This window comes from Plectropomus leopardus, chromosome 7 (genome assembly GCF_008729295.1).
Source record: "Plectropomus leopardus isolate mb chromosome 7, YSFRI_Pleo_2.0, whole genome shotgun sequence".
NCBI lineage: Eukaryota > Metazoa > Chordata > Actinopteri > Perciformes > Serranidae > Plectropomus > Plectropomus leopardus.
Window position 1 is genome coordinate 32,719,376 of NC_056469.1, and position 20,001 is coordinate 32,739,376.

The following is a 20,001-nucleotide window of genomic DNA, read 5'->3' on the forward strand; positions in this document are numbered from 1 at the left end:
AAAGTATGAAAGAAACTGAGTAGCAGGATTGAAAAGCAGCTTAATTAATTAATTTTTCTTAACCCTTTTAAACCTGGAGCAACGTCATTTTTCTTGTACTGCTTTTTTTACTGCATTTAGGGTTCATTTAAAAGGGGACACAGCATATCAATGATCATCAATATAAAAATACAAATGTAAATATGCAACAGATAGCAGGACAGCTGATTTACATCTGCGGTCCCTCGGCAGCTAACAGACAATAGAAATAAGGACAGAAAAAATAAAGAAAAGAAAACAATATAACAATTCATGCAGAGGACATTTTTTCACAAGTACTTCAGCATTTGAACTTTGAGCAAATTGGTGCCATTTCTTTCAAAAACATGGGAAAAAAGGCAATGACTAACTTGGTAACAGATGTTCCACAAATTGGTAGCTGGGGGAAAAAAATTAACTGTCTTTACAATGATCACAATTACATATTTAATTTAATTTAATTTTCTCTAAAGCACTTCTTCCAAGACTTGTTTGTCTTGTTATTTGTTGTTTTTTGCTTGTTTTCTTTTTCTTCTATTTCCTCTTCTTTTTTTGCCAAATTTATCAGGTAACTTTCTTGTAGTTTTTACAAATTTATTGCCAGTTTTTGGATCACTTCTTCTTTCATTACTCATCGACTTCTTCCCATGTTTATGAAACAAATGGAGCCACTTTGCTCAAGTGTCAAAGGGTTAAAATACAAACCACCCTAAAAGTGGTGCCGACATTACACTTAAAGAAAAAGAAAGTCTTTTTTTCCATCTTTCTTCTCTTCCCTCCTTATTTTGAAGTAACTAAATGCGTCAGGGAAATGTTTCAGAATAAAAGTTTTATTTGGGAAAAGTAGTAGACACAAGTGAAAGCTGACAGGAATATACAAACTTAACTACTCCCAGAAAGTACTTAAGTACTGTAATGATTACTATGTTACATGACACCACTGTGCGCGTGCGCACACACACAGACACACACACACACAGGTGCTTCCCTGTGACTGGAGCGTGTCATCCATCAGGTGTTGTTGTTTCTTACAGGTGAAGTGTTGCGTTGCGTCGCAGGACGCTGGAATGTGGACGGTTGTGCAGTTTGAAAGGAGGGTGCGTTCAGCAGACGTGACGTTGTGTAATGTTGCCCGTCATGTTGCTGGAATTCACCTGTGAGAAAGAAAAGAGAAACACAGAAAGTAAAAGTGCTGCACGCTCTGAAGCCTTATTCAGTTATTAACCCCTTAGGGACTGTTTGGTGCATTTTTCATTCTTTTTTTTGGGGGGGATAATTTGTCTTTGTTCATGCATGTGGTAACATTAAGTCCAGATTGTGTATTTTAGTGTAATCAGTGAATTTACAGCTCAGCTCCTACAATAAGTCTAAAATCCACTGTGGAAACATATAACATATATACAATATTTAGTTTATAGCATTTACATTTTTTAACCCATTTTTTCACTTTTTGTTTTCTTTTTTCCCCCATTATTTTCAGGTAATTTTTAAAATAATATTTTCTTTGTGTAAAAAATATATGTATACATATATATTTTTTTAGTATTCAGCCCTTTTTTATTTTCTTGATTGTTTTTAACTTTCATTTTTGGCACCTGTGTAATGTTTTTATATTTTTTACCTGGTGTTACAGACAAGATATATATATATATATTTTTTTTATATATTTTTATATATATAGATTTTTCGGGCCGTGTCTTGTTTAGCTGCTTGTTGCCTTCTCCTTACGTTTTTGCGAGAAATCAAATCATTTTTCTCAGGTCTCAAAGGGTTAAGGTGCTGATTCTCATCTCTATTGAAGGCTTGAAACAAATTGGTTCTGGTTGGAAATATGTTTTTAAACACAATGCTATGAGGGGAAAGAGCCAAAAACATCAGATCTTCAGACCTTATAATAACTTGTAATGGGGCAGAAACACACACGGGAAATAGACTTCACTTTGTAGTCCAAACTCATCGAGAGCTCCACTAACTGTGATGAAATGTTGAAATAATTTCACTTGCTTTAAGAAAACATTTTTTTTACTGACTTTTACAGCTCAGTAATCAAGCCTTGCAGCGTGAGATGGAGAGAGTTCAGGGACATTTGTGTGTTTTTTTTAGCAAACTGAAACAAAAAGAGGAGAGACATGGAGAGAGAGTGGGAATAAAATAGTTCTGGAGAGAGCGTGACATGGTTTTGATGTGGAGGAGCTGCAGAAAAAAAATCAGAGCGACACCAAAAAAACACAGTTTGAGCTGCAAAAAGGATGAGGAGCATGTGGAGCAACAGAGCGCTCCAACTCGCTAATGAGAACAAACACACACACACACTCTGAGGCAGAGTTCGCAGGTAGATAGAAAGACTGAAAACATCAAAACAGACAAACACACCTCCTCCCTCTTCACTGAATCTCTCTTTCTGTGCTTCTGTGTTCCTGCAGCAAACGGATACATCAGTGCCAGGGCCTCCCCGGGCCTCCTCTCCGTCTCCAACGGCAACAGCCTGGGGAAAGTAGTCCCGGCTAAGTCTCCGCCTCCACCCAGCCCTCAGATGGTCAACAGCCGCAAGCCCGACCTGAGGGTCATCACCTCGCAGAGCGGCAAGAGCCTCATGCAGCTGGTGAGGGGGCACGGCTACGGCAGCCACACAGGGTTAAAACAAACTCACAGAGTTATAATCATTAATAAGTGGAGGTTAGATAGTCTTTGAAATTTGGGTAAAAATTGCTTAATTTATTTTAAAAAATTAAAACATGGGAAAAAGGCAATGAGGAAAATTAAGAAGAAATGACTCAGAAATAGGCAAAAAAGTGTAAAAAGTACAAGAAAATGACATGAAAATTAGAAACCACAAAAATAATAATATAAGAATAAAAAAACACAAAAAAACAGCTTAAAATGATGATAATTCTGTAAAAATTAAATATATTATGATAAATATAAAGTTCTTTTGATATTTTCCCCAAGTTTTTGTAGAAATAATTTTCTAAATCTGCTAATTTCTTGCAATTTGCGAGAAATGTTTTGCTCATTGCCTTTTTTTTTCCTGTTTTCGAAAGAAATCAAACTAATGTGCTGAGGTCTCAAAGGGTTAAACAAAAGTTTTCTGTTATTATGTTAAAAGTCAACTTTTGCGCTACGAGTTCACAAATCCAGACAAATGCATCACAGACTTGTTGGAGTTGTTTAAAAGCATTTCACATTCATTTCTTTGTTATAGAAATGTGAATATTCCTCTTTTCTGTTCAACATCTGGATCTGATCGTTCTCCTTCAGTCAGCCGTTCATCCGTTTGTCTGCATTTTAACTTCCAAGTGTTCACATGTGAAAGTGTCACTATAGTGGATAAGCGAACGTCTCGATGAGACTTTCAAGTCCTTTTAAGTGCTCATATTTAGTTTTTGCAGAATCGTAACCGTGCTGTGTTTTTACCCTCCTCCTCCTCGTCCTGCGGCCGCCGTGCAGACAGAGGAAGAGCTGGAGTTGGTGAGTGAGGTGAATAGACTTTCAGACTTTTAGCCTGGTGAATGTGGTGTCAACTCTGTGTGATCTCACCGAGCATGAGCGTGACACCGCCATCGGGGGCGGCCTCAGCGGCGCCGCTGCTGTGCCGAGAGTAGAAGAAGAGCAATGAGAGCGTCAGAGACGCACAGCGGACCAATCAGCTGGCTGCGCCGCTTCCCGCAGGATTCGGACTGTGGCGTTCAGGGTTCACGACAGCCTGCGACCCTCAGAGTCCCATCACAGCTGCAGACTTGAGTCAAGTCACGAACACTAGGACTTGAGACTTGACTCGCTCGACACTTGACTCTTAAACAACTTGACTTTGACTTTAAATTAGTTTCAAGTTTCTACCTGCTGAAATCCCAAAACAGGGAGGAATAAATAAGAGCCAGGCAGCTCTGCAGGTCGACTTCCTCTTCATGTAAAAGAAAATAATGCATTATTATAAACATTACTTACACCACATCCAAGTCACTCTTGACTTGTGTTTGCTTTTGAAGACTTACAGAAATACACTCGCTTGCTTTCTTGCAGAGAGTTTGATGAGATGATTGGTGTCACCATCATTTCTGCACTGAAAACATGAAGCTTAGCTTAGCATAAAGACTGGAGACAGGAGACAGGAGACAGTAGTTCCCCTGGCTCTGTCTGAAGGGGACACCCTATCAGGGGCCAGATTTGTCCCACAGGCCTTAAGGTTAGTGTCACTGGTTTGAAGACTTATGATTGATATCAATCTTCTCATTAAATCTTGGCAAGAAAGCAAAAAAGCAGATTTCCCAAAATGTTAAATAATGACTTTCTTACTTAAAAACATATTTTTAAAAAAGGCAAGGAGACTACAGACTACAGAGGGACGGCCAGCTGACTCTCCGCTGTATGTGAAGACACTCTGCATGTGCATGTTTGGATTCACTGACGCTCTGACAGCGAAGAAACATCACAAAGTCGCACGGGGGGGGGGGGACATGGTGGAGTCCTACACGCTGACCTCCTCACTCCCACACACGCACACATGCATGCTGACATGTGTTCATGCATATTTCTGTGCATAAACATACACACACCTGTAAAACATCACCTCACATTGTGTGTCTTCATTCCTGGCATTCCACATTCACACACACACACACACACACACACACACACACACATCAACATGTGCGCTCATCTCTCGTCTGTCAGCCCTGTCTGTGCATGCGTTCCTGTCAGCATGATTCTCCAGCACAGCGATGCCTCTCATAACACCTTCCGCTGTGATGCTACATCTCACATGCGCCCGGCCCCGACAACAGCGTTGCCGTGCCAACGCCGCCTTGAGATGCGAGACACTTCTCATTTTGCACGCAGATGTTAAAGTGTCACCGAAAAGTTAAAACGCCTCAGAGAGAGACTTGGAGGTGCTTGGTTTTTCTCACGGGGAGCAGAAATGCTCCTGACTGTGGCACGATGCATTAAACATCCTCGGCCCCGAGCAGGAAGTGATGTAATGCGTCATGATGTCACTCTTTGGTTATTACTGCTCTGCTGCATTTGTTTCAGATTATTTCTACTATTCTATTCTATTATTTCTCTTTATTCAGTCTGCCAGTAAAACTTGAGAAGTTAGGGGTTAATTAGAGCTGCTGTACTTCAGCTCATTAAGAGGACGTGTAACACCCGCAAACATAATACTAAATTTTACTGCAAATGTCCAGAAAAGTCCAAAAGTCCATCTATATGAGGTCCAGAAAGGACATCTATATGACGTCCAGGAAAGAGTACGTATACATGTCTTTTCTGGATGTAGTATAAATGCCTTTTCTGGACATCATATAGACATCTTTTCTGGACAAAGTATAGGTGTCTTTTCTGGACAAAGTATAGATGTCTCACTGGACATAGTTAGAGGTCTTTTCTGGACACCATATAGATGTCTTTTCTGGACATTTGCAGGAAATTTCGTATTACACCAACTGCTATTACCTTTGTGGAAAATGTATCACATTGAAACATACATTACATTGAAAACTGCAGATTTGTATCACACTTGTGGTTTATTAAGTTTGCGGGTCTTCAATTAAATGGCAGCAGAACATATTTTTATTTTCAGCGAGAAAAAGCTGTTTATAGTGAAATATTTCAGCAGTCACAGTGTAGTTAGATTGTTCTCAGTCACATCACTCAGGTCTCTGCATCCCCTCTGCTGTACAGTGAGAGCACATGCTAACCATTATCATTATTGCTGTTGAAAATGGATGAAGTCATGTGCCGTGAGCTCGCACACTCGGCCCATATAAGGAGAAAAAGACGCCGTTTGTTGTGAAACCCGCAGCAGGTTTTCTCATGACATGAAGCCGCAACACTGCGTCCAAAAAATCAAAGGCACTGAGAGTTTAGTTGGAAGTTTCAGCATCTCATGTCAGAGTATGAACACGATGACAAGACTTTTCAAATCCTGTTACATATAAAGCAGGAATCCTCAAAAAAAGAGTCTCACTGCTGGACAGACAGTCCTTTCATTAAAACAGTCTGACTCTGCAGCAGAAAGATGCAATTATTTTTGGAATCAGAGCTTTATGTCCAGAGAAAACAGGAGAAAGGACTACTGCATTCGCTTTTCTTAAGAGGTACAAAACCTATAACTAGGGTGGAGGTATGGATCTATGATCTCTGTTAGATCATAATGTTGCACAGTTAAAATTACTGGGAGCTTTAATTACAGAGTGCAGAACTCTTCTCTGATTCTTAGAAAACCTACAACTACCAGAATGCACTGCGCCATAATGGACCAATAAACGCTCCCGCTGGTGGGTGATGTAATGCAAGTTGCTGATACAAAACAATATGCAACCTGCCACTGGAAAATTATAAAAAGTTTTAAGGAGAAGTAAGATAAACTTAATTAAATTAATTGATGAGTAAAAATGTAAAATTAAATAAATAGAAAATAGACTAATTATTTTAAAATGATAAAAAAATAATTTAGTAAGAATTAAAAATAATAATAATAAATTATTAATGAAACATTACACAGAGGAGATGCAGATAAATGTACGGAGTGTAATTTTCATAGATCGTTACATTTGTTTTGTTTTTATATATATAGCTGGAGACCCTTTAGAGCCACCCTCTGACCCCCTGGAGGCCCCCACACCACATCTTTAGAACCACTGTAGCAGTAACCACCTCTTCCACTTCCTGTGTCTCAATATTCAACGTCCTCCATCCATCTCTCTGTCTTCCCAGAATGCTCAGCGGCTAGGCAGCTCCCAGGTGGCGCAGCCGCTCACCACCCCGGTGGTCTCCGTGGCAACACCCAGTCTCCTCGCGCCCTTCTCTGGCATGCAGACGGCCTACAACACCGGTGAGCAACCAGCAGCGAATCTGTGTGTTTCCACCTAAAAACCAGCACTGGATTTAAAAAACAATAAAACACGAGTAAAAACATCCAGTCTGTGATTTGTGGTGAAATGTCTTAAGTGTGGAGTAGAAACACTTGAGAGGCTCACAGTGTGATGCCACAAACCACGATGAATATTCACTTTGTTCATTGTGTGAGAGCTTCTGGAGTCATTCCACTTCAAAGGTCCCATTAATATGGATTAGCCCTGATTAATATTGATGCTCCAGAAAGTCGTATGATGTAAAACAATCCCCCCCCCCCCCCCCCCCCCCCTCTCTCTCCATCCGTTAATCTCAGAGTACCAGCTGACGAGTGCAGATCTCACGGCGCTCCAGACGTTCACACCACCGGGGCTGGTGCCCGGCAACATGGCTGCCTGGCAACAGCAACAGCAACCAGCGGTCTCCCAGCAACAACAGCAGCAGCAACAGCAACAACAGGCGCAGCAGCTGAGCCTGGCGTCGCTCAGCAACTTGGTGTAAGCTCCTTTTTTTTTTTTTTTTCTTGTTTCAGTAAATCAGATTGATTTTTCCCTGACCTTTGACCTCCCCACGCAAACATCTGAGCGGTAGACTTTGATCAGTGCGGCGCAGGTCAGCTGATTCACATAAAGCACCGGGAGCAGCTCTGCCAAACGCCGCGGCAGCATCACCCCAGCTGTGGTTGATTCATCTTGGTGGTGACCTAGATACTCCCCCCACCCCCCCCCCCCCTGCTCGCTCCGCTCCCACTCCCACCGGAGTCCCACTCACTCTGATTTAGCTCCTGCTCGCTATGTAACACACACACACGCACACACACACACACACACACACACACACACACACACGGATCTTTACTCTGAGAGCTGGACTTCTTCTCAGCATCAAAATAAGTTTGTCATACTTACGTGGGAGCGTAACCACAGAATGTATGTAAAGATGGACGACGCGCCTCCACTGACCCCCGCTATGCTGAGGTGAGGTTAAAATATCAGAGATACGGGAGTTCCCATATTGCGAGGATGATGTCATTAAGAGGCGGAGCTTGCGCAGTGGCACCCTCCTTCCATTCCCACCAAAACACCCGTCTGACCAACCATGAGCAGCTCCATTGAGTGGGAGCACACAGATTATAATAGTAATATTAATTTTATTTATATCGCACCTTTAAAAACAGAGTTTACACAGTGCTTTGACAGATAGAGCAAAGCAGAAGCGAGAGGGGTTACATGCAGAAGAACATAATAATGAGCCAACAATAATACCAACTAAGGCCGGACAAAAGAGAGAACAATTACAGAGCAAAAATAACAACGAGCCATACCAAGTAAACACTGAATATTAGCGGTGAACACAGAAATAATAATAATACTGATAGTAGAATTAAACATGATCAATGCAGAATAAAGAATAAGTTAAAAGATAAAATACAAACTGAAATAGATTAAGACGGACAATTACAATAGGAATTATTCATTATTATTTATATAAAATTTGCATTTGCAATTTTGCAAACACTTGAACAAACAGCAGGATGATGAGAACTAGCTTCAGGGACAGAAACCGTCTTTTGGAAACATTTATTTATTGTCTACTTTGAGTTTTTAGTTTGACCTCTTCACTAACGTGTAGGCTTTATGACCTGTCCTGCAGTCAGACAGCAGGGGGCGATACAGACTGAAAAGTTCAGGAGCTGTCGTGTCGTCCATCTTTATGTACAGTACAGTCTGTGGGCGTGACGCACTCAGGACAACATAAAAATACCATAAAATTTAAGTTAACAAGCCCGACTGTTATTTGCTTAAATCACTAAACTGAACAGGCTCATATTTGGGACGGGCGTCAGATGATTTATTTAACCCTTTGAAACTTGGGCAAATTGGGCTCGCGCTTCCATTTTGACGACTACGTGACCTCAGATTGGACATAATTTAGGGCTAGGGCGGTGGCTGCAATAGAAATGAAGCTGCTAATGTTCTGAATATCCATCGTCATGGTTACTGGAATGTTATTGCTTTGACATGATGAAAATATTTTCCCGAAAAAGGGCGTGAACTTTGAACCAACCACAGCTGGAAAGGGTCATGGGTTATATGAGGTTGGAGGTCATTTGTCATCTTTGATTTGTAATTTGTTTCTTTACTGCTTTTTATCCGTTTTTTATTGGTTAAATGCCTCGAGTAACACACCTTATGGATGCTAAAAGGACAAAAACTATTCCCAGTGTCAATCACTTTACTTTAATCGGGAATCTGAAAATGGTTGGGGGTCCACCCGACACTCTGTCGGGGCCAGGTTTGGCCTCAGACTGAAAGTTGAGTATCACAGTTTTAATGTCTTTATGTTTTTTTAACAGTTTTTCTTTCCACATTTTGTTATTTACAGATTTTACAGTTTGTTTTATTTCTTTTAGAGTTTTGCATGGAAAACAAGTTTTTTTTACAGCAGATAAATTCTGATAGTTATGAGGCTTTTCCCTCAGTGTTTTTGTGATGAAGTTGCAACAGATATTGAGTGCATGTCAATGACACAGTTTTTATTTTATTTTGTCTCTCTGTTGGCACATTACAGGCAGGTGGGAGCTGCTTTCTGTAAAGCTCTCACTCCTCCAAAAGTTGAAATGTTTGTAGATCATTGTGACGTCTGTGAAGCTAACCTCCCTGAGCTGCGTCAGGCTCAAGTTTAGCGGTTAGCGCTCAGTCAGCTGACCTCTGGATGGGGGAGCGGCTTGTAACTGCCTAATGTTTTGTCCTCCCTCCCTCCTTTGTCTCCACAGCATGTGGGGTGCAGAGAAACAGAATGCGGAGATGGTTAACTGCATCTCCAGTTTTGCTGCTAACCTGAGGTGAATGACATGATAGCATGTGGCGCTGCGCAGCTCTGCCATGTTAATCTGTCGAGTCGTTCTGCTGCTCTCAGACTCGGATATGAGCCAAAATAAAGTTACAGAATCGATGCAGCTGCACGACAAACACGATGACAAACATAACGGCAGACCTTTTCTCTCCGTGTGTGTTGGATGTGATGTGTGTTGTTGCTTTGCCGTGTCTGTGCTCCATCGCTCAGTTATCAGTTTGTGGTTGCCGGAGTCTTCGCTCCACCTAAAGCTCAGATCTGAAGCTCTTTGGAAGCGTCATGAACAAAGAAGAAGATGCCGCAGTGTGACAGCGGCGGGGCCTCGCTGCGGTCTCTGGGTGCTGCGTTCGCCACCAAACAGCAGCCCGGTGCACAGCTGTGCGCCGCCGACACGCTCGCTGCATTAAAATTTCACTTTTTAGCCATTTATCTGTCACCGTCAGCTGACAGTCAGACAGAGACTTGGATTCCTCAGACACGTGTCGGCCTGGGAAGCCCGCAGAGGCTCGACTACACAGAATAATTTAGATGTAGCTGAGCTGTCAGAGTTAGTTATCCAGATAGAAAACATTAACTGGAGTTTGATAATCAAAAGTTACTTTGCTGGGGGGCCACTTTTGCACAGGTGCCGGGAGGCAAGGGGTAGGATTATAAGACGCCTGCAGATTTTAAAATGTTTGTGCTTGAGGAAATTTCCAGGATTTTAGTGTGTTTCTCGGCTTTTAGGATTTTTCAAGGAATTACAGACATTTCTAAGATTTTAGGATTTTTCCCTGATTTCAAGACCTTTCTCTGATTTAAGGACATTTCTGAGTTTTTAGGAGGTTTCTTGGATTTTAGACATTTTTAGGATTTAAGGACACTTCTAGGATTTCAAGACATTTGTAGGATTTCAGGAAATCTAAATGATTTTATGACATTTCTTGGATTTTAGGATGTTTCTCAGATTTTAGTTTGTTTCTAGGATTTTCTGACATTTTTAGGATTTAAGGACGGGTCCTGGATTTAGGGCATTTCTAGGATTCAAAGACATTTCTAGGATTTTAAGACATTTTTTGTGGATTTTTGGAAGTTTCTAGGATCTTTGGATGTTTCTAGACTTTTAAGACATTTCTACAGTTGTAGAACATTTTTCAGATTTTATGAGGTTTCTAGGATTTTATATTTCTCAAATTTTAGGACATTTCTAGGATTTTATGATATTTCTGGGATTTTAGGACATTTCTAGGATTTTATGATATTTCTGGGATTTTAGGACATTAGGGTCTTAGCTGGGACCTCTTTCGGGGGGTGTTGGGGATCCTCCACTGGCCCTTTTTTTTGAACAACAAGCTCGATTTTTATGCTGTTTTATGCACTCTGGCACCTTATGGATGCTAAAAGGACAAAAACAATTCAGTGTCAATCACTTTATTTTTATTGTGAATTTGAAAATGGTTGGGGGGGGCGTCACTCACCTTTTCAGGGGCCAGATTTGGCCATGAGATGAGTGTCAAGCTGTACATACTGAAACAAGCATTTATCATTTGACAGTCCTCTTAATGCTCATATTCTTGTTCTCAGCTACACAGAAATACTTGCAGAAAGTTAATTTCAGAGTCAGCGCAGAGTCTCTGTCACAAAAAAAGAAATGAAAGATAACAGTTTTAAAAAGGAGACACTTGAAATAATGCGAGCTGTCATAATTGAGACTGTTATTTGTTTCTGTCTGACAAGCTGAAAATTGTCCATGAAAATATGATAATAGGTTGTTTGTTATTGTATACAACAGCTGTGACTCCGGGGGGTTCAGCATCTTTGAAAAAGCAGTATATAGTTAACACTCATCCACGGCGGAGCTCTTCAGATCGCCTTGTAAATGTTAACAAATGGCCGTCCAGATTGTCTGAAACCGTTCAGCAAACAGATCTGTTGAGAGGCTGAAGACGCAGCCAGCACACGCTGCTCTCCCTTCGCAGAATTAACGGAAACAATCCAAATACTGTTTCCCCACTGACGCCAACAGAGACCTGTTTTCATATCAGCAGTGTCTTTAACTCAAATAACAACTTCTGCAGGGTCACAACTAAGACTTTTTTTTATTTATCCATTCATGTATTTATCATTTAAATATAATCACACCATCAGATAGGTTCCCTGTGAGCGATGGTCTATTCTGTCTGCCACCAGATACGACCCTCTCAGGAAATGAAGGCTCTATTTACGGCACAAAAAAAGTACCATCGGTTTCCCACACATTCTGCTTCCTCAAACTGATTTTCTATTTTTGGAGCTGAACGGTTTAATAGGAGCTTTTGGAATCTATACACTGTTCAGTTGTTGATTTGCTTTACACTCTCGGAGCGGAGAGCGTACTCTGGGCACAGACGGAGCAGCAGAACATCAGGGGCTTTGAAAGTGAAAGTTATCCGCTTGTTCTGCTGGATCTAAAAGTTTGATTTCACCCGCCTCTGCAGCAGCTGCTCCTCTCATCCATCACTCTGATTTGATCAGCTCTGAATGGATCGACAGATCAATTATCCAACCCGAGAGTCACAAATCGCTGTTAAGGAAAAAACATATTAAGATTTCTGCCTGTGCTGCGTTCATGGACCCACAAAAACCTCTGAATATGGAGAGGGGACACAGATTGATACAAAGGGACACACGCAGTTGAAGACAAAAATGGTGTTTCTAGAATTTGAGGACATTTCTCAGATTTGAGGACATTTCTAAAATTTAGGACATTTTTAGGATTTTAGGACGTTTTTGCTGATGTTTCTAAATTTTAAGGATGTTTTTTGTTTTTTTGGATTTTAGGTTTTATGCCGTTTTTAGAAACAAGAGCTCAAAGGAATAATCTTCGATCTCACACCCTCTTAAACCCAGCCTTTGGTTTTCTTCCTAATATTCGTTTCTCCTCTCGTTCACTTAGCTGAACTAACATTTAGAGTGATTTCTCTCATTAACGGTCTGTGCCAACTCCAGCCCCGATTAAACATGCTGAAACAGACCCTAAACAGCCGACAAGGGCCAACTTATGCCAACAGTGTGGGACAGATGGCAGAAACAAGGGGGTAAGACACTGACTGAGGGCCAAACATTGACAGACAGCAGACAGTCAGCTTGACATTACGCCTTCAGATGAAGGATTTCATAAATAGTGAGAAAAAGCCCATCACAAGGCTCCCTTTATTTTTTGCTGATATTATGATTTTCACCACAAACTTTATCAAGATGAAATATTCTGTAAATCAGTCAAAACAACAAAACAAATGTCAGTTGCAGCCCTGATTTTAAGCATTAGAAAGATTTGATTCAGTGTATCTGCTGTGCCATAAATAGCCGAGGCATTCTTAAAGACATTTGGGACAATAATCAGGATTTCACTGAGTAAGCACAACTTTAATTTGATGGGCTCTCAGGTTTGACAGTGGAGCGAACACCCGGCAGGTCCTCTGTGCTGTGTGTGGGATCAGAATGACAGAATCGCTGTCACTGAAAACAAGCGAGCACAACAGAAATGTGGGAAGCTTTCCCAGCACACCAAACTGTTCTCTCGGCAGAGCGGAAAAATCGTGCCGTCCTAGGACAGCATGGGCAGACGTGGGCACTTCTGCAGCCCAGACTGCGCCGGCTTGTTTTTGATTTTTCCTCACAGCGCGGCCTCACAGCAAGCAAACAAGCTCATCCAATCAAACAGTGAATGGCGGTTTGGCTGCGAGCCTCGCCTTCGCTGTCGTCCACACTTTAACTCGCCACCAGGAAATTATTTGTGTCATCTCGCCCTCTCCCATCCCCCTTTTTAATCAGTGCTCGTCCACCACGTATTTCCTGCTCTTTTGTCAGACTCACTTTAATTCGGCACACACCTGTTGACTTCCTCTCACTTCCCAATCTAAATGTTAATGTCACGGCTGCCACCTGAAGCCGCTCCCTGCAGAGTTTAGCTTTCAGCTGGCTCGCCTCTTTATAGGAGTCGCTCTGCGGATGCCATTTGCTGTTTGTTTCCTCACTGAGTTGATGTTTTATCAGCTGATGGAGCCTCTATTCAGGACACTTAAGCAGGAAATAAACAGAACAACATCTCCCTGTGTTTCATTCAGGGTTCATACGGTCAAGAAGAAATGGGAAAAGTCATGGAATTTCCACGTAGCAATCTCCAGGCCTGGAAAAGTTTGGGGAAAATTATGATAACTGGTGTCATTTTGGTGATTTTTGAAAAAAAACATGCAAAATCATCAAAAATGAACATAAAAAAAACACCATAATGTTTTCTTTAAAAATTGTAAGAAAGTTTGTTTAAAAATTTAAAGAGAGATAAAAATCACTTATTTAATTTTTTATTTAAATATCACACATATTTTCTTTAGAATCATCCCCCAAAAAAATCAGATCTAATCCTGTTTTGAATTTATTTTTAAATAATATATATTTTAAAAAGCCATTTTTAGTTGTGAAAAAGTTCAGATAAAGAGTATCGGGAGCAGTCATTCACACAATGTATGGTCTTTAAATTTACCCTCAAAGTCCTGGAAATGTATGGTTTAAAATGTGAATGAGGCCTGTATCATTGTTGCTTTGTGCTGTTGATCCATGTTTGTAAGTGAGGAGCTCACTGAGTGGATGAAATGCTTTCTTGGTGGCTCAAGTTTCTGCTCTTCTCACTCTCTTCTTGCTTTTCGCCCACAAAAACACACTTTGTCTTTCTCAGTCTCTCTCTCTCTTTCAGCTGTGGTTTAATAGGAGAAATAAAAGCATTTGCAGACTTCGCTAAATTGCTCACAGGACACGCTGTTTGTCTGCAGGGCACAATGCACACATGCAATCAGAGGCTGCTCAGTCAAACCTCTGCCAAGGAATCAGTTTTCCCAAAATTCACATTAGAAACCACAAAGTGAACACCAGCGGCGGCTTCGTTAAGCTCCCCGCTACCTGCAAGATAATACATTTACTTAATAGCACCAAACATGCAGGCTGTATATACATCACGGTGTGGGATGGCCACTGTTCACTCTGCTCCATGTTTAAAAGCAAAATATCAACTGCATTTAAGCTGCAACGATAAGTCGTTTAATCAATCAACAGAAAGTCATTTGGTAACTATTTTGATCATCAAATGGTATTTTTAGTTTCTGGTTTTTTTTTTAACATCTGCTTTGTCTTGAATGATAATAAACTGAATAGTTTGGATTTTTGGACAGTTGGTTGTCTCAATTATATCATTTAAAGACCTTGTGCTTTGGGAAATGACACAGCAGAGCATGATTAACAGCTTTTTAACATTTTTTTGACAAAACGATTAATTGATTAAACAAGATTATGATTGTCAGCTTAATCCATAAAAACATGCAACATGTTCACATCCCAACTCTTTAAATAATGCCGCTTTGTCGGTGGACCTATACGTCAAAATGTGACATGCTAGGTAACCTACTGCGCAAGTTTTGGACATTCAGGGACGGAGTGTCAGTATGTGCTTGTTAAATGCATTGTGCGGGTTTGTGGGTAAAAGTCCAGAATCTGTTTGACCAATTTTCACCTCCTCTCCCAGCCTCCGTATGTGGACTTTCTTTGTCTTTTCATGACTGTTGTTGTGCGCTGTGTCAGAAACAGTCAGTGCCTGGTGTGTGTGTGTGTGTGTGTGTGTGTGTGTGTGTTTCATACTATTATACAGGATGCCTCTGTGTGTTTCTGTCTGTCGCTGTTGTCCACTGACAAATCTGCAGTATTTGACAAGTTGGTTGTGAGAACGAGCTGGATGGTCGACTCTTGGTAAAAATGATAACTGCATTCCCCAAAAAATACTCAAAAAAAGTGTAAAAAAAAAAAAAAAATGAATTCAGCACTACCTGCCTGATGGTGGCTGTCATTATCAATTCTGCATTCTGCAGATCTCTTCAAAATATGCATCATTGTCTGAAGTACACATTTAAGAATTTGCAGTATTCCCCTTTAATAACAGTCTGCACTGAGGATTTCGGTGATTCCATGTTAGGAAAAGCCGGTGATTTCCAGTTTATTGGAGCTGACTGTAAGAATGCATTGCGTGTGGACGACAATCAAATTTGTGTCAGCACGGGCTCTAACACTTCCTGCATCGCAGCTCAACATGAAGTAGCTGTGCAGCAGGGACTGCGTCCCACTGTTTCCCTGCTGGTGTAGCTTTTTCAAACATGCTTGTCTGTTTTTCCTCCTCCCTCCACAGTTTGGCCTCTCAGTCCAACTTGCTGTTTGGCCGGGAGGAGGGCCTCTGCTGGTACTGCACTTTCTACACCTCGGCCACACAGCTGCAGCACGCCGTCGTCCCAAAATACCTGCTGCACCCAGGAACCTCTGCACGGTTTCTACAGTTTACCGATAACATGTTCACAAACTCAAACTAATTAGTCTCCAGACTGCAATCTACCAAATTCAAACTGTTAATTATGTCCTATACATAGTTTTGAAAATGACTCCTTCAGTGAATCTGCCTGATTTGAATTAAACGGAGGAGTCATTGTGCCGCTTATTGGTCCTCGGAAAAGCAGAGCATTTTGGGAAAAAAAACGGCTGCATCTTATTACACTGTAACCAAGTGTCTGCTTCTGGCTGCGCTCGCTGTGCTGTTAGCGCTCGGGGGTAGCCTGCCGCTCTAGCCTTCATCACTGTCACCGGCCCGCTGACTCTGCCGTTTTCTCGCCATAGCAACGGCGCCCCCGTGGCACCGCCATCCATCTACCTGCGCCGGCCTGAACCACCACGCGCAGGTTTGATGAAGTGGGCACGGCGAGAGACTGAGTGAGCCTCGCTGCTGCCAGGGGACCTGTGTGTGTGTGTGTGTGTGTGTGTGTGTGTGTGTGTGTGCGCGAATGTGTGCGAGTGTGTGTGTGTGTGTGTGTGAGTGTGTGTGTGTGCGAGTGCGAGTGTATAGGAGGAATATAGGATTTATATGGAAGACAGCAAGACTATGTAAGTTTTTGTACATGTAACACAGTGGGGACCATAAGAATTTTAGGAAAGTGAGGTAATTTTGACCGGTCCTCACTTTTTCAAAGGACTGTTTGAGGGTTAACACTTGGTTTTAGGGTTCCGGTTGCAATTAGGGTTAGGTTGGAGTTGGGCATTTAGCATTTAGTTGTGATTGTTAAGGTTAGAGTAAGAGGCAAGGGAACGCATTATATCAATTAGGGTCCTCACAAAGATATAAATACGTGTGTGTGTGTGTGTGTGTGTGTGTGTGTGTGTGTGTGTGTGCGCGCGCGTGCCAGAATTGGAGCAAGACAGCGAGCACATTTGAATGCCACAGACCCAGATCGCCTGGAGGAGCGCTATCTTAAATTCCCCTCTCAGTCTGCCAGTAATTGAGGGAATATTAGAGATACAGTGCTGCAGATGGCTCATGATATGACATATTAGAACACACCCGAGGGGCCAAACGCAGTAATTGGGAGCTTCAAATGCAGATCGACCGTGTCAGGCTCAGAGAGAGAGATAAAGAGAGAGGGAGAAAGCAAGCGCTATCCGAAAAATCCTGTCGACGCCGTCAAAGGAGCGAGCCACATGTGCAGCGTCAACAGCCGGTGTCAGCCTCGGTGACAGGTTCGAGTCCGCCTCCAGCCGGCGGAGCAGGAAGAAGAGTGTGAGGGTGGAGGTGCTGATCAAAGAGTCGTGGCAGGTAGAGACACAAACACTGAGACAGAAGATTTCCAGCACATGACGTTATCCCGAGCATCTGAAGGCACGTGCACAGAAATCATGTTCAGAAGTGAGTGTTTTCTTCTTCACAACATGATTTTCAAAACATATTCAGGGTTCATACGGATGCTGGAGGAAAAAAATGGAAAATTTGAAAATGGCAATTTCCAGGCGGTTTTTGTGTTAAATGGTGTCAAAATCAGACAGTTTTTCCAACCAGCATCACTCGTAATCGTAAATATAAAATAGTCATTAGTTTTCAGAATTTTAACCCTTTAAATGACAGGTTTTTGTCGTGATGCCAGTATGTTTTTAGATTACAAAAAACACAAAAAAATATTTAGTTGTTTTTTGTTTTTTTTCTGCTGACAGTCTGGGATATGTCAGTGATTAGCAGCAACATTGATTGTGACAGTGCACTGAGTGGAAACAGCATGTATTTTCTCCATATGCCAAATATGATCAAAATGACCTCATCAGGTGGAAAATAGTCAAAATGACAAATTCCAAGTTAAAAGCCCAGAATGACACCCAGAAATAATACAAGTCATGTTTTTCTGCTTTGATGATCAGAAATGTCAGTTTGAATGGGTTTCATGGGGCATTTTTTGTCCTTAACAGTCTGAATTTAACTATTTAGTTTCCACAGTGTATTTTAGACTTATTGTAGGAGCTGAGCTGGAAATTCACTGATTGCACTAAAATACACAATCTGGACTCAATTTAACCCATATGCATGAACACAGACAAAATTATCAAAAAGGGAAAAGTGAAAATATGCAGTCAGTTCTTTGGAATACTGTGTTACGGCCCGGGTTTAGGTAAAATGTTGTCTTACATGCTGCAGGAACGTCTCACCTGGCAGGTTGAAAGCTAGTTTTGCAACTTCTTAGGAGCCCGTACAACTTAACGAGCTCCGATTTGAATTTCTGCAACGTGAACTCGGACAGACTAAATCCGGACTGCGCGGATGTTCAGGCTGCATGGCTTCTGGACTGTGCTTTATGTGGCCTAAGATGTCATCCTCTTTGTTTTTTTCGTGTGTCCTTGTTCTCTGTGTGCTGACGCAGACATCAGCCTGCTGCAGAGTGCCTCCAGTATTTGACAGTGGCTACTTTCTCCAGGTGAAAGTTTCCGTTTATCTGCACACGGTGATGCATTCTTTGTGACGGTGACCATTCGTTGAATTATTTGCAGTCTTGGCTGAATTCTGTGTTTCATCCCCGCAAACTGTCGTCCCGTTTAGGTCCGCTGTCATGTGTTGAAGGATAGAAATGATGTTCTCGATATTGTCTCACTTTTTTTTTCTCCCTCCATCTCTCTTTTCTCGTCTGTCTCTGCAGGCCGGTGGGTCACATACCTCAGGGCGCCGCGCTGACCGTCAACACAAACCCGAACATCAACATCAAATCCGAACCCGTCTCACCAAACCGCGACCGCAGCACCCCCAGTTCCATCAGCGGCGCCGGGGGAGGCGGAGGAGGCCAAGTTCAAGTCCAAGGGCAAGGTCTGGTGTCGGTCGCCTACCCGGGGACGCTGCGCCTGGAGGTGGGAGGTCAAGGCCGCTCGCCAGTCGACAGCCTCAGCAGCAACGGCAGCTCGTACGAAGGCAGCGACCGGGACGACGGCACCCAGGGACGAGGCGGGGCTCCGGACTTCCTCCACCAGGCCGGCGCCGGGGGCCAACAGGCCACCATGGTCCTTCTGCGGCCCCCGTCGGCCGAGCCCCAAGAGCAGGACGGGACCAACGTCAAGAGAATGAGACTGGACGCCTGGGTGACATGAAGAGGAGGCGGCAGAGGGACGGACGGACGGACAGATGGAGGAGAGGATGTGTACTTGTGGCTTGTGTACATGCCCCCACCAGCCCTGATGCCCCCGATCTCCTCCGCGCACACACACACACACACACACACACACACACACACACATAGATACCTGCCAATGACCCAGTAACCTTCTGTCCACACAGAAAACGCTGACCTCACACACACACACACACACACACACACACACACACACACAAGCATGCTAACACCATCACTGACACACTTGTATGGCAATGTGCACACACATTCAAACTCTAATGTACTTCACACACACACACACACACACACACACACACACACACATAAAACCCCAGCGGGGTGGAGCCACTGAACCAGGGATTATTTGTCAAAACGATTTCTTCAGCTGTGTTTGAATAGAAGTGAGTGTGTTTCTAACGACCGGCCGCTAAAACACGAAAATTTTCCCGCTTTGACTTTTTCACCCGACAGCCGCTGGCGGAGCAAACGCACACCTTGGTTTCCCAGCATGCCCTGCATTTGATGAGCGGCTTGTGGTGTCGTCCGGCCCTCCTCGCCGTCAGAATGAGTCGGCGCTGCCATGCGTACACATCGGCCCGCCGGCGGCTGCGTCGCTGTCGATTCTTGGGGCCGTTTTGCTCCTTTTAAAGTTTTTGTCCTTCTGTCTTGACTGTTGATCTTTAGAGTTTGGAGTCAGTTTTGAATATGAAGACACTAAAAGAGGAAGTGGCCTCCCTCCCTCCCTCCCTCCCTCCCCGGGCGCGCCGTCGGCCCTGAACGAGACTGACGACCCTCGCGGTCTTTCTTCAGC

At 42.7% G+C, this 20,001-nt stretch overlaps 1 protein-coding gene across 10 annotated transcripts in view; it reads left to right on the forward strand.

The window, feature by feature from the left end:
* The window catches only part of mef2d (myocyte enhancer factor 2d), a 115,058-nt gene extending 95,560 nt beyond the window's left edge, over positions 1-19,498 (forward strand). For 3 of the 10 annotated variants that reach the window (XM_042489852.1, XM_042489854.1, XM_042489853.1), the window contains exons 7-13: positions 2,442-2,620; positions 3,466-3,495; positions 6,733-6,850; positions 7,187-7,367; positions 9,647-9,715; positions 15,914-15,964; positions 18,726-19,498. In XM_042489852.1, coding sequence (XP_042345786.1) covers positions 2,442-2,620; positions 3,466-3,495; positions 6,733-6,850; positions 7,187-7,367; positions 9,647-9,715; positions 15,914-15,964; positions 18,726-19,167 — 1,070 coding nt within the window. In that variant the 3' untranslated portion in view covers positions 19,168-19,498. The remainder of the gene's footprint in view (positions 1-2,441; positions 2,621-3,465; positions 3,496-6,732; positions 6,851-7,186; positions 7,368-9,646; positions 9,716-15,913; positions 15,965-18,725) is intronic. The other 7 variants (XM_042489856.1, XM_042489862.1, XM_042489859.1 and 4 more) reach the window with 5 other exon arrangements.
* Positions 19,499-20,001: the final 503 nt, after the last annotated feature.